Below are 15,554 nucleotides of genomic sequence, written 5' to 3'. Positions count from 1 at the left end.
TTGGGTATTTTCCAGCAGTACTGTGAACAAAGCATCTAGAGAATGTGTTGACTATAACACAATCAGCATGTTAAATAACAAGCTTCATCTGACTTAGCAAAACATTCCAACTTTTGGAACAGAAAATGACCTGCTGGACATTTCAAAGCTGCCAGAAATCACCCTGCAATACCAATTTACTTTAGAAAGGCTAGAAAAGGGTTAATTAAAACAGTACTTAAGGACCACACTTACTAAAGCATATAATTCTCTGGGTTTTTTAAATCTATCTAAAATCAAAATCCCAGGGGTGCCGGGCTGGCTTAGTCAGTGCAGCATGCAACTCTTGATCTCCGGGTCGTGAGTTCAAGCCCTACATTGGGCACAGAGCTTGAAAGAAAAAGAAAAAAACAAAGGAAGGAAGGAAGGAAGGAAGGAAGGAAGGAAGGAAATAAAATTTAATTTAATTTAAAAAACAAAATAAAGACCCAAAAATGAAATACTGATAGGAAAATTGACTAAAGATAAAAAGTTCACCTGAAGCACTCTCTTCCTTAAAGAAAACTTTAAGACTACCAATGCAAATCTAGTTTATAAAACTTAAGTAAAAAGAAAACTTTATTTAAATTGGTCATGCAGTGTCTGTCAGTACCAGTATGATGGCTTGCTAGACAACACTAACAGTTCTATAATTTTGGGTTATGAACAACTTCCTTTTTTTTTTTTTTAAGATTTTTTATTTATTTATTTGATAGACGGAGATCACAAGTAGGCAGAGAAGCAGGCAGAGAGAGAGGAGGAAGCAGGATCCCCGCTGAGCGGAGAGCCCGGATTCGGGGGCTCAATCCCAGGACCTTGGGATCATGACCCGAGCCGAAGGCAGAGGCTTTAACCCACTGAGCTACCCAGGCGCCCCATGAACAACTTCCTTAACAGAAAGTCCAATGCGTTACTTTCTATTTTATAGGAAATCTATCCCAAAAGAACTACCACAAAATTTTTATTTTGCATTTAAAAAAAAAAAATCTATGTAACTAACTTTTGGGCAAAAATGAGTATGAAATACTAAAAACTAAAAAAGAAGAAAAAGTCCTTACCAGAATACCTCCTAACCCATTCTACCTCTCAAACAACTCAAATCAACAGAGGAACCTGAATCCTAGATTAATAATTTGAGGAAATGTCCAGTGTTGACAAAGCATTATAAAGGAAAAAATTCTGTTCTGTGTAAGAAATAATGATTCAAAGTTCTAAATGAACATTCATAGAATCGAAGGTCCTCTTACATAAAACTTTTCAAAATTATAGGCTATCTTAAATAAACAACTTTAATATTCTCATTTTATACTTCCAATAATACAACATTCTACATTCACCACTCCAGAATAACGTATACCACAGAACTAAAAGTCTAAAAACCAGTCAAGTGAGAATAGTAGCTGCTCCCCACCCCACCCCACCGACACCCACACCAGTTAATAGTTGTGCATTTGGAAAAGCTGAAAAGACAAATATTGACAGCAGTATAAGCTTGATGATAGTACTTTTAGTTTCAAAAAATATTTATGAACATTTTAGGGCTTGAAAAAATAAACTGGAACAAAAAAGTCAGCGACTTGTTCTTTCCAAATTCTGGTAAGATCCTACATGGCCCTTAGGTGACCATGTACCCTGCTACATTCAAATTTGTTGGTTTTTTTCCTACAATTATGTTCTCTCCCTACTCATATTTTAGTTGCCAGATATGCTACTTTATATAAATGCCCTTTTTTAGAAATTCAGTGAAGTACCTTCAAAAACCTTTCTAATGTAGAACCACTATTTTTAAGTTTCAAATTTTAACTGTCATATATGTCTTGTGAACTGGGGTCTCTCACAATGGCTTCAGGAAATCCTGTGCTTCAGGAAATTCTCTATGGTATCTAATCAGAAACAACAGAAGGAACAGAAATGAAAATATGTTAAGAAAAATCAAGATCTCGGTCTTATTCTCATGACAAATATGAGGAAGGGACAAAGCAGAGATTTACAAAAAGCTTCCCTAAGAAAGCCAAAAAGAAACTAAAGAACGATGTAAATTCATAAAGCCCTGAAGAAGAAAGAAAAAAAGCTGCTTTTCAAAAGAATACTATCAAAGAAAGGACACTGAATTCTTAGAAACCTACTAGGACTGCTTATGTTTGGCTCTATCTATCATTAACTTTTCAAAATGACACACGCTGTTGGGGCGCCTGGCTGGCTCAGTTAGTAGAGCATGCAACTCTTGACCTCAGGGTTGTGAATCTGAGCCCCACACTGGGCACAGAGATTACTTAAATTAATTTTAAAAAATAAAAATTAAAAATTAGTAAAATAAAATGACACATTGTTGGGTTGTTAGTAATAAGCCGTACACTAAAACTGCAGGTTTATATGGGCTTTGGCAAGGGTCACATAAATACTTCTCTCTTCTACTTACTATTAGTCCCACAGAAGCACTGAAAATAAATTTTCACGTTAGTGTAAAAAGTCACATTGCAGGGCGCCTGAATGGCTCAATGGGTTAAGCCTCTGCCTTCCATTTAGGTCATCATCTCAGGGTCCTGAGATCAAGCCCCACCTCAGGTCTCTGTTCAGTGGGGAATCTGCTTTCCCCCTCTCTCTCTCTCTGCCTGCCTCTCTGCCTACTTGTGAGCTCTCTCTCTGTCCAATAAATAAAATCTTTAAAAAAAGAAAAAACCACATTGCCAAATATGATATTATAAGGTTATATGTACCAGAATTACAACTGTAAGAAAATAATTTTCAGATCTATCGGCTGAAGAGATTTTTTAAATGCCATCAACAATTAAAAAGATAAAAAGATGATTACAAAAGTTTAATTCCATTTGAAGATGGTAAGTGATAGCTAACATATTTTAAGTTCAAAACTGAAGGCCAGCCATTGATCCTATGCGATAAAATACAGAAAAATATGTTAAATCAATTGACTGAAAATGGCCAACAGTTTACTGTTAACAACTCTTAACAACTGTTACTGTTAACAGTTTACTGATGAGAAATTTATTCTCAGATAATAACTAAAAATCACTAAAAATAACTAAAATAACTAAAAATCTCATACTGGGCAAAAGTAACTTCATGTCATTTTTCTGCCATTTGCTAGAAGCTAGATAGAATCTCAGATAAAGTAATGATTACATATCAATTATACATGATAAATATGCCAAATGTTATTTTATAACAATGTTAAAACTTCAGGGGCACCTGGGTGGCTCCGTCAGATGAGCATCTGCCTTTGGCTCAGGTCATAATCCCAGGGTCCTGGGATTGAGCCCCACATTCAGGCTTCCAGCTCAGTGGGAAGTCTGCTTCTTCCCCTCCCCCTGCTCCTCCTCTCTTTCTCTCTCTCTCACTCACTTTCTCTCAAGTAAACAAAATCTTAAAAAGGGAGGGGGGGGCCGCTTCAGTGGCTCAGTTGTTAAGCATCTGCCTTTGGCTCAGGTCATGATCCCAATGGTCCTAGGATCTAGCCCCGCATCAGGTTCTCTGTTCAGTGGTCTGCTTCTCCCTCTCCCACTCCCTCTGCTTGTGTTCCCTTTCTCACTGTGTCTCTATCAAATAAATAAATAAAATCTTAAAAAAAAAAAAACACCTTAAAATGTTATTTGTTCATAGTAACCTTGCGAGTTTAAAGGACAAAAAGGATCACTAAGCTATTACCATTATCTGGAATGAGACTGCGGAATATGGGTAGACTACATAAATATGTAAAATTTAATCAGTCTGCCATAAAAACATGAAAAGATACACATTGCTCTCTCCAGGAAAAGATGGAATTTTAGCATGAAAATCATTTTTAAATTATTCAATTACTATAAATTATAAAATAATCAGGAAAAAGGACCTATTTCCCTTTTAGTTGTTCTAACATGTTTTATTATATGTTTACAATCATAGTACACGTGTAACTTGATATGCCAACTTGTTCTCTCTAGGATATTTTGAACAGCAGCATAATATTCTGCCATATGTGCATACTGTAATTTGTTGAACTGCTTTTTCTAATTTTTTTTCACTATATTTATATAAAGTTGTAATGAACATTTTCATTTAAATAGTTTTTATACATTCTTATTTTCTTAGTATGGATTTCCAAAAAGGAAACTTGATAAATACTACCAAATTTTGCTTTGCAAAGTGCAAATTTTACTTTTTTTTTTTTTTTAATGAATCCACCAGAAATAAGTATTTTAAGATTTAAAGTTTCAAACACAGGGGCACCTGGCTGGCTCAGTCAGTAGAACATGAGACTCTTGATCTCAGGGTTGTGAGTTCAAGCCCCATGTTGGGTGTAGAGATTACTTAAAAATAAAATAAATAAGTTTTCAAACATAAACTGCAACAGAAATGAGTGAAAATACCAAAGAGGAAATAGAAAAAGAAACAATGTGGAAATAAGATAATTCAGTCTGAGCTACCTGTTTTGTGGGGGTGGAATATGGAGCTCAATAGTTCAAAAGATGAGCTGGGAGCTAAGAATAGGATGCACTATAAATCCAACCATCTGGAGGAATAAATAAATTGTGAATAAAAGAAACTATGGAGAGCTTAGTGGGAGTAATTTCACTGGAGTGGCAAGGACAGAATTATACTGCAAGGGCTAAGAAGTGAATATGAATTCAAATAGAAGCTAAGTGTACATTTAAGAAGTTTGGAAGAAATAAACAGGTTCATAGATTGGAGGAGGCACAATTAAAAGATGGTTGCTTAAGATCTCAGATACCTGATCATTTTTAAAGGCTGAAGAAAATGAGCCCAAGTGGGCGAGGGTGGGGGGCAGTGAAGCCTTAAAGTTAATGGACAGGCTCAGGACACTGAAAAACACATTTCAGGATGATATCTACAGTCGAGAATAGGAAACAATCTTGGAGGGAAGGAGATGTTTCAGTCCCTGAGAGAGTAGTGAAAACACAAAGTATGTACTGATAGAAGTTACATTCAGAGGCAGAGGGTTTGGAAATCTGGAGGAAGTTCATACCTATTTACTTCTCTACAGGAAACAGATTCATCTGCTAGAATTAAAGTGAGGGGTACAGTAGTGTTCTGAGAAGTAAAGTGTGTATACAACACATTCTCAAGTGCTTGGGCAGGTATCTGTGAAGCTGCTTAGTAAAACCACTATACTTTGATTAAAGGATATAGGTAGAGCATAGCATGCCTCTATTTGAATACTTTTATGATAATTATAATTTGATTCTCCAAACTCTATTAAAAGTTTTATATCCATATAAGACATGGTGTCTGACCTAAACAGTTCAGATAGATACTATTTTATATTTTAAATATAAAAATTTCCCAAAATCTAATATATTAGGTTAGAAATTGATGTATTTCATTTTCTTCCAATCGGATTAACAGGAAAAAATTTCAAGCTAGATATACCTTCCGATATGAAATATTTAAGAGACATTTTAAAAGTTAGAGTAGCCATTAGAAATATTTTCAGAACTGCCACACTAGGAGGACTTAGAGCAACTCACAAAGTAAATATCCCAATTGTTATCTACTCAAAAGTACCGGCAAAACCAATTATACTATAATCCCTAACACCCTAAGTATGTTTCCACACAGAATTCAATTTTAAATACACATATGTAATAAATATAAAAACGTCACCAAATTGTAAAATTTCATTAAAAATGTATCATATGCGATTATAGTGGAGCAATATAATACTTGCCCTTTGCATGACTCGGCTTCAAGGACCCCAAATTAAACATACTTATGATTTACATAAATTAAGTACACAAATAATATCCCTTCTGTATAATGATTTCAAATAAGTTACATCTAGCAATTTCAATCTTCTTCAAATGGAATTCTATCTAGACCCTGTTTTCACCTGCTATTTTCTTTCCACCAGCTGGCATAGGAATGAGGTTTGGAGAGCTCTGCATTCCAAATTTAGAAGGTAGTAATATAGTTAGGAAAGGCAAACCTATTAGAATCTTCTCAAGCAATACAAGAACTGTGCATGTCCAAAAGGAAAAACCATGAGAATAAGAGAACTAGATTCACATGCTTAAGAAATATGAACTTCCACTTGATTTAAATGTACATGCAACATGTCTATATAAACCATTAGACTATTAAATGGAAAAGCTAATAACAGAAAATAAATTTATAGAATTGTTTTCATTTTGTTTTTGAAGACTTATTTGTTCATTCATTTATTTTAGAGAGAGCACAAGTACAAGCAGGGGTAGGGGACAGGGAAAGGGAAAGAAATCCTCAAGCAGACTCCCCACTGAGCTTGGAGCCCAATGCAGGGCTCCATCTCAGACCCTGAGATCATGACCTAAGCTGAAAACAAGAGTTGGCCACTTAACCAACTGAGCCACCTAAGCACCCCCAATTTTTCTTCATATTTTTAAAATGACGTTTTTGCCTTTAAACATTATAAGGAGTAACAAGTATTATACCCAACTTTCAGAAGCCAAACCATTCCTGATATTTTAAACATTATTTATTTAAATAAACAGTTTTTAAAAACTTGAACATGCTATATATAAATCATCATATTTCTCAGAGAGTGTTTTCCATCTCATGTACTCATACTCAAGTATAAAAAAAAAATTTACAGTACTTAGCTAATTTCACCTATTTGGCCAAAGCTGGAACCAGGGCTTGCTCTCTTCCTTCACAGCAGAATACTTTGCACTTAGTAAGGACACCCAAATATATACCAGGTAAAATAGTTCCCACACACACATTTTAACACTGTTTTGCCTAACAATAAAATTCCATTTAATTGTGGTATGAGTCTGTGATCCAGCTACAAAAAATACTGAAAGCACAGTAACCAGATTAAAAACCTAGTATTTCTGAAGCCAATACTATTCTCACCTAACTTAAAACACTCCAGAGATATTTGTACTGTCTCCACTGAAACTGATTACAAGTTGGCCCAACACGTGTTTTGTTCCGCGAATGTAGCGAAGCACAGCATCATAGCCACAGGCTACATAGCTCATAACCTGCAATTTTCATTGTGATTTTATGTCACTTTACCCTACTTAATCTCAATATAAGTTATCATAAATTACATATTTAAAGCCCTCTGAAGTAGTAACTTAAATTTTTCTTTGGAAGAAATATCTCTAGAAAGTCAGGTTCAATTTTCAATGTTATCACTCTATCTAACTTATTAACTATTTAAGACCGTACATTATATATCTAAGGTCGTATAGTTTACCAACCTACAAGACTTGCTGTATAATTAAACAGGTAACACAGACTCAAAATATAGACAAATAATATCTTTAGGGCTTTAAATAACCGCTTTATAGGGTATGCAATGTTTTCTAAGCAACCTATTTTCTGCAAGGGTTTCAAAGTTTACTATTTCATTATTTAAAAAACTGTAAGGTATTTTAATTTATGAATAATATGCAACAAAAGTAGGTGGAAGCTGAAGAATTTGAAGTTAACAAACATTTTTAGAATGTCACATGTTTTTTAATTTCTAAAATGGAAAACAGGTCTTTCTCCACTTAAATGGTGTTACATCCTGATAAACCCATCATAAGCTGAAAATACCAAATAGAAAATGCATTTAATACACCTAACCTACTGAACATCATAGCTTAGCTTTGTCCACCTTAAACCCACTCAAAACACATTAGCCTACAGTTGGGCAAAGTCATCTAACACAAAACCTATTTTATAATACAGTGGTAAATATCCCATGTAATGTATTCAATACTGTACTGAAAGTGAAAAAAGGAATCGCTGTGTCGGTGCAGAATGGTTTTAAGTATATCATTACTGACCCTCACGATCATGTGGCTGACGAGAAGCTGTGGCTCCCTGCCTCTGCCCAGCATCAAAGGAAAAGTATAAGACCCCACACTGCTAACCTGGGAAAAAAGCAAAATTCAAAATTCAAAGTACAGAATGTGTATGACTTTCACGGCATGGTAAAGTCAGGAAATGCTAAATCGAACCATGGTAAATAGGGAATCATCTATAACTGGCTAGTCAAATGCAGCCAAGTTTTATAGTTTCTATCAAATTCTATAAAGGCAATGTTCTTGGTACGCCATATAATCAAATGTAATTTATAATAAATGGCTACAAAACTCTAAAGGGGGGAGGAAATGACTCATTCTTTTCATCTAATTATTTTAGTATCAAATCTAAACAATGTTTTCCAATTAGAAAAGATGCTCTAGCATTAACAATATGCAAAATAAAACAATTTATCTGAACACCTCTGGCAATCTTTTATTTTCAATGGGACTAAGAATCAGTCTTTCACAATTTAGATCCTTACCTAAAAGATAAAGTACAGCTCAGAGGAGCAACATACTTTGTTATTCTTCTCTAAATCTCCACTTCTTTTAGGTGTAATCCTTTTATTTAAAAAAAAAAAAAAAAGGCAAAGCAGCAAAGAAAATGCAACATGAAAAGTGTATCTGGAAATCTAATTTTTAAAAGAAGAGCTGTTAATCTCAGAAAGTAAAAAAGGAATGTGACAGACAGCGGAGAAATTGGGTTTTATTTCAGTTTGAAAAACCTACATTCATTTACTAAGCACTGTAGTTTTATTTTTAAGTATCTCTAAAAACTAAAAAAATAAAAAAAAATTATTTCTATAAATCAAGCTCACTTCAATAGCAATAATATGTTCTATGCTCTTCACACTTCGGATTTCAAATTAGGCATTTAACATAAGAATTTTGTAATTGTACAGGAAGTTTATCTTCTCTAAGTTCAACGTTAAGGAAAATTAGCTTAGACAAGAAATAAAAGGCACAAAAAGGAAGGGGGGGCGTCAGTGGTTTTAAAAACTGGTCAGGGATAATACACAGATATTACTTCACAACGCTGATCTTTTAACAGATGTTATGGTGTATTCTTTTTTTTTTCTTTTTTTTTTTTTAAGATTTTATTTATTTATTTGACAGACAGAGATCACAAGTAGGCAGAGAGGCAGGCAGGGAGGGAGGAAGCAGGCTCCCTGCTGAGCAGAGAGCCCAATGCGGGGCTCGATCCAAGGACCCTGGGATCATGACCTGAGCCAAAGGCAGAGGCTTTAACCCACTGAGCCACCCAGGTGCCCCGTTATGGTGTATTCTTAATCTTTCCCTCAAGCTACCACATATTTCACTGATTTTATAACTGAACTCTGGTCTCTAACAACTTGAACATTTAAGTCAAAACAGATTTCTAAGTCTCCTAAATTCACTTAAATCAACCTCCTCCAGCAATTTAGGGCCCAGCTTCCTCCACCTTAATACCTTACCTGACCACTAGCTTCCTCCCACTCAGTCTTCCCCAGCAAGGAAAATTCTCACTCTTAGAAAATTAAAGAAATTGTTTGGGTCAAAGTAACAAAACATATTTAAAGTAAAACATATTGTCCTTGTCTTGTTTCAATTCAAAGACTTCCTATTGGAGAAGGGTAACTCTCTAAACTACTGACCGTTAACTACTAAATACAAAAGATAAATCAGTCTACTGACTTAACTGCCCTCAAACCACAAATACCATCCCTAAAAATACAGCATTTCCAATATCTACCAGTTTTTTAAAATTTGCACTCAAGTCCTAAGAGCAGAGGCTCCAGGTCCCCAGCATAACAGTGTGCACCTAAGAATCCAGACACTATGTTGCCTTTGTGTAGTATGACATATGGCCCTAGTATCAACTGAGGAGAGCAGCCTGATCTGCCAAATAGGTCAAGGTCTAATTTGACAAACATTTAGGTAAAATGTATAACACACATCTTCCAAATATCTATTCTAGCCTGGTCCTAATAAGGTCCAAAAGAACAGCTATGACAAAACTACAGAAGCAACACACTAATATTAAGTTGTTTCTCTCCAAATCACTTTTTTTCCTCCTCCAAATCATTCCTAATCCAACCAAAAGAACTGGACTGTATTTCCTTAGGTCAGCTACATAAGTGCTTTGGCTACCCTGAAAACTTACACTGATTCAAAAATTTCGACTCCTGGATGCCTGGGTGGCTCAGTCAGTTAAGTGCCTGCCTTTGGCTCAGGTCATGATGCCAAGGGCCCTGGGATGGAGCCCCACACTGAGGCCCACACTGGGCTCCCTGCTCAGCCGGGAGCCTGCTTCTCCCTCTGTCTCTGCCCCACCCCCCAACTGCTTGTTCTGTCTCTCCCTCTCTCAAATAAATAAAATAAAATCTAAGGAAAAAAAAGAAGGAAAAAAAAAAAAAAAAAAAACTTCAACTCTAAATATATATCCCTATTCAACTTATGTTGTGTTCAAAGATACAAGACAAGTTAATTTTTAAGCAGCTGAATCCAGAACCAGTAAAGACATTTAAAATAATTCCTTTAGACTCACATTTGTATCATATAAAAAGGGTTACTGTAACAAAGCTTTCAGCAAGTTGGGGGGTGGGCAGGTAGGGACACCTTTAAAGAAGTAATAAAATTGACTGGCAGATTCCTCCATTTTAACAAAATAGTAGTAGTTTTTCTCAGAAGTAACTTCCAAGATAAACATAACACACTGGAAGTCTCAACTTCAGACATGAGAAAATTAGGACAGCTGTAAACCCAGAAATTTTACATGAACATTTCTTTTGGTAGCAACAATATAATCATATAGCAAGTTATTTTGTATCCTCTAATAGTTAAAGGGCAAGAATAACTCTGGAGAGATATTTTAAATACAGAGAACTTCAAAGTTCCTTAGAACACACTTAAATCTAAATATTGCCATCACTTCTTTATCTCCAAACTCAAACGTAAATGGAATGCAATGGAAACTACATTACTTATGCCTTTCAATTAACTACCACTAACACAATTCTAATCTACCATATCAGCACCTTTGGTGAACTACTGTGGAGAGAATATAGAAAAATCATTTCAAAAGTCACCAGAATAAGTCACTGTAACACTCCAATGGAAAATAACATGCAACCAAGTATTCCCTTCAATGGATGTGAAACAGGTTTAGGAAACAGTATTTCAGCGTTCTGGAATCCACATTTCCCCTTTCCTACCTATGAATGCCTTCAGTGTTCAAGTATCAAATATTTAAAACAAAAGCTCAATCAGAAAGTTCATTCAACAGCTGTTGCTATTTTAAGTTGCAAGGAAAAAAAAAAAGCTTTTAATATCTTACAATAAACAAATACTCACGTGCCCTGCCATACTAGCTACAGCAGCCTACCTCTGTAATTTGCACCTTATTTTATGGTACTCCATGACAGAACATCCAAAAAATTAAAATAGTATGATCTGAAGCTTCTTTTCAAGCATGTTTACAAGAAGAATTATCTCATAAAAACCATCCACTTTTATGTGACTCTAAAACTCCATGCCCAGAAGCCAATGACCGGTTTATAAGCAAGATAATGACTAGTTCAATGGAAAAGGTATTACGACAATAAACGAGGACTAGCTCACCATGTTATGATCTGCCTGCCTAATATGTGTTTAGCTACTGTAGTCAGCAATGTCCAAATATAAATTTGAAACATTTAATGACTGGTTCTGTTGTAGATTTCAAGCTCATCTCAGCTTTTTAAAACATAGTTGGAACCTAAGGCTCCCCACAAAAAAAATCTTTTTTAGAAAATATATTCCCTAGAGTAGAGAAAAAAATTCAGGAACAAATTGTTATTTAATTTTATGGTAAGTACAAAAAAACTGCACAGTGAAATGTGCAAAATCCCAAACACTTCAACACACTTCTAACACAAATTAAGATCAAATAAGTTTCAAAAGTAAAAGAAAAATAAGCCTCAAACAGTTTGAGCATTATATTTTATAAATATGAGCTGTCTACACTTTATGAATGGACCCCTAAATATACCAAGAAAACCTTAATTTAAAAATACTTTATCTGACTGGTTACATTTCATTTACTGTTAAGTGGCATAAAGGCATAAGGTAGCCAAAGAAATATAAAAACTATTTTTTTAAAAGGTCAGTTTTATTTTGTTGACTAAGTTTACTAAGTTTAATACTGTTTAATCATGACCTATCAAAACCTTATCATAGCTCACTGTATAAAATTAGCACTGCACTTGCAAACATAAGCAGAATCTAGACTTATCAAACATATGGTGAGGCTTGCCCAGCTTCTGAAAAATTAAATGAGAATGTAGGATTAAAATGTGTTAGCTGGGGAACAGACAAAGCCCACTGATCCTGCTCAAAAGTTTTCAACAAAAATTTGATCAAAAAGGGCACCTCCTAAAAATTTTAAGGCACCACGATATTAAAACTTTGAAATAAACTGTAATGGTGTGAATATAAGTGATTCCACGCCAGAAGCTACAGCTAACAAGCAAAACCTAAAATTGGGGGGGTGGGACGGGGGGGCGGGGAGGGGGGTAGTCAGCCAATCCCCAAACTACTACAAGGTACACATAAGCACAAGCACAGGCTGTTTTACAAGCTAACTTTCCCGGCCCAGGACCAGGGAGACATCAAAGTTGACAACAAAATCTACCAGGAGCTTTCCCTATACGCCAGACGAGAATCTGAAAAACTTCACTGTTGCTAACAGAAGCGCCTTATAATTAGAAGCAGCGACCTGACAGGTGGAAAAATAAATTCTAACAGGGCAGCGAGAGGTTGTGAAAACACAGTCCGAGGACTGAACGTGTTCGGACTACTCTGTAACAGGTCCAAGGTAATACGCACACACCCTTTAGCGCAATTCCTCAAGCCTAGATAAGATTGGGAAACAGGCTTCGCGGAGAGCCACATACCATTTTAAAACAGCCGTCTCCCTCCCGACAGGAAAACAGACATTCCCAGCCGAAGTCTTTCCGAGAGTTCTCCACCAAGGGACCCGGGCGGCCGCCACCGTAACAAGAGAAGCCGGCAACAGCCCCGCCGCGCGGCCGCCACGCCTTCCTCCGACCGCGGCAGGGGACGCGGAGCGGCGGGTCACATTTCTCTTCCCCAACAATCACACGCACTCACGTCTCCAGAGTTGACACCCTCCAGACCGGCCGCTCGGCGACGCTGGTGACTGGGCCACAAAGCCAGGGACGCAGCCATCGGCTGGGGCGCTCAAGTTGCGTGTGTGCGTGCGCGTGTTTGTGTTTGTTCCCCTTAATGAAAGACAAGAGGTCTCCGTAGTGACGACCTAACGTCGCGGTGGGGAAAGAGGCCCCCTGTGGGACTAAACAAAACTTCGGTTGCTGGGAAGAGCCGTTGCGCAATCCTGGCAGCGGAAGGCCGGGGCCGCCCAGCCCAGCCCGGCCTCAGCGCGGCTTCCCGGAGGCTGCGCCAACGCTCGCACCAACCACGCGCGGCCCCCGCGTCCGGCGGCCTCCGGGCCGCGAGCGGTCCCCGAACTCGCCACCCGGCGGGAAGCCGTGGCGGAAAGGCGGAGCTCGGGAGCGCAGCGGCTCGGCCGCCGATGTTGGACGCGCGACGGGTGCGGGCCGCTCCGGAGGCGTTGGACTCCGCCGGGGTCGGACTGAGGGGCCCCGAGGCCCCGCGAATGAAGCTAGTCCCCCCACCCTGGGGTGGGGGCGCCCCTCGCCCTCCTCCCTTACCTTCCTAGAGGCCCGAGCTCTCCCCTCTTCGGGCGGCCGCAGCCCTGAGCATGTCCGGAGTGGGGTGCGGGGCCGTGCCGGGGACAGGGAGCCAGGCGCTTCAGCAGGCGGCACCACCCAGCCCGGGCTCAGCCCCTCTCCGCGGCCGCTGCCATCTTGTCCTGGCGGCTGAGAGGAAACGGCGAAACACCCTCCCCCGACTGCTGCTGCTGCTGCTGCTGCTGCTGCTGCTGCTGCTGCTGCGGCTGCGGCTGCTCTGGCTGCTCTGGCTGCTGAGCGCCGGGCCCGTCTCCCTCATCTTCCTTCCCGGGGATTTGGGGTGGGGACGGCAGGGCTGGGGCGAGGGGTGGCGAGAGGCCGGCCGGCCGGCCTCCGACCGCTGGAGCCTACGGACGGCGCAGGGTGCGGGGCCCGCGGCGGCTGGGACCCATTCCTGACGCCCCTGCCGCTAGAGGACGAGAAGGAGACAGCCAAGAGAGGCAGCTATGCCGGGGCCCGCGGCTCGGTCTCCTCAGGCCGCCGCGCTGCCGGCAGTCGTCACGGAGGCAGCTGCCGCCGGCCGCCCCAGTCTCGGGCCCCTCCTCCGCGCCCGCCGGCCTCGGCCGCCGCCTCCGCAGCGCCACCGCCCGCCGGGCCGCGCTGCGCGCCGAGCCCGGGCGGCCCCGCTCGCCTCGGGCCGCGGCGCCTCCGCGAAGCCCCTCCCCGGGGCCCGCCCGTAGCCGCGCCCTTGTAGCTCCGAGCCCGCCTGGCGGCCGGCTTGACCCGACCCGGAGCTCCCTCCCGCCAGCCCGCCCGCAGCCGCAGCATCCGTCAGCGCCCCGTCTGCTGCTCTGAACCTCACTGTAGGCCCACTCCGACAAAAATACACATTTAAAAAAAGATCCTACCCCCCCCCCCCCAAAAAAGGGATAAAAGTGGGGAAGCAGGATTTTACAGGCCTTTCGAGATGCCGTAATCACAATTTCCCCTTCCACCCCTTTAGGATCTGTTGGCGGCTTTTTTTTTTTTTAAGGGTCCAAAAATAAGGAAAGGGGAAATGCTTGGTCAAGTGAACAGTCCCGGTCTAAAACAGGTCCTTCCCGCTCCCCCATCCCAAAGAGTCAACAGTATTGTAAAATTGGGTTAAAGAATGAGGGAAAGACCTTCTTGCACATTTTCCAAGAACATCTCTAAGGTCCCAAACCCTGTAATTGTGAAGTATACCCACCTCTGCGTTCATAACTCTCCATCAAGTTAGTTCCGCTCCCAGAGACTAGTTACCTCTCTCCTGGAGACTAGGAAATCAACAGAATGGCCCATCTCAACGTAACTATAGAACTGTAGAATTTTAGAGATGAAAGAGACTTAGAGATCCTTGATCCAAACTCTTAAGCTAGGGCAGGGCTTCGAAGAAGCTTATGTGACCTGCCCAAGATAATACAGCAAAGCCCTGGTCTGCACGCCCTGTCCCCTTCTTTTCCCTAAGAAACAAACTGACCTTCAGAGTTAATTTAGAGTTAACATTCAGAGTTAATTTATTTTAATACTTATTGCCTTTTGTTCTTAATCAGTGTTTAACGGGGGTGGGGCTGAACACCTTTCTCTAAGGAAGGGTCCTTGCTTTGTTCCTTTCATAATCTTCACTGGGAGGTTTGACTCTACACCATATGTATTTATCCTCTGACATTTTCTAATGCAGTAACTGGGGCAGGGCAAAGGGAGTGGCAAATTGCTGCATATTTAATACACATTTATTCCCTGCTGCTTTTCAAATGGCAAGGAATATTTTTGAGAATTCCTTTTAAAAAGAGAAGAGGATAATATGCCCTGAGGCAGTTGGAATTATTTTCGAATGACAGTTGTTTTCTTCAAGTTAGGGAGGCAAACCAGTTGAAAAGGCTTCCAGAATAGAAAAACACAACAATGACTGTCTCTCAGAGAGAAAGCAGCATGTTAGCCATTCCTTTTTACTTAGTATTTAGTTACTTTTGGTTTTTCAAAAAAGCAATAGTTAAAAGAACCAAAAAAGGATAAAAAACACTATTCACAG

At 39.7% G+C, this 15,554-nt stretch overlaps 1 protein-coding gene across 6 annotated transcripts in view; it reads right to left on the bottom strand.

Moving 5' to 3' along the window:
* Window positions 1–15,000, bottom strand: part of HIPK3 (homeodomain interacting protein kinase 3) — a 94,097-nt gene extending 79,097 nt beyond the window's left edge. For 4 of the 6 annotated variants that reach the window (XM_032841022.1, XM_032841026.1, XM_032841023.1 and 1 more), the window contains exon 1: window positions 14,733–15,000. In XM_032841022.1, the coding sequence (XP_032696913.1) occupies window positions 14,733–14,754 (22 nt within the window). In that variant the 5' untranslated portion in view covers window positions 14,755–15,000. Of the gene's footprint in view, window positions 1–12,727; window positions 13,299–13,525; window positions 14,103–14,732 lie in introns of those variants that run through there. The other 2 variants (XM_032841024.1, XM_032841025.1) reach the window with 2 other exon arrangements.
* Window positions 15,001–15,554: the final 554 nt, after the last annotated feature.

The sequence above is a fragment of the Lontra canadensis genome, unplaced genomic scaffold (assembly GCF_010015895.1).
Source record: "Lontra canadensis isolate GAN:19392208 unplaced genomic scaffold, GSC_riverotter_1.0 scaffold118, whole genome shotgun sequence".
Classification (NCBI taxonomy): domain Eukaryota; kingdom Metazoa; phylum Chordata; class Mammalia; order Carnivora; family Mustelidae; genus Lontra; species Lontra canadensis.
Note: the sequence above shows the minus strand (reverse complement) of the source record. Positions and strands in the feature narration are given on the sequence as shown.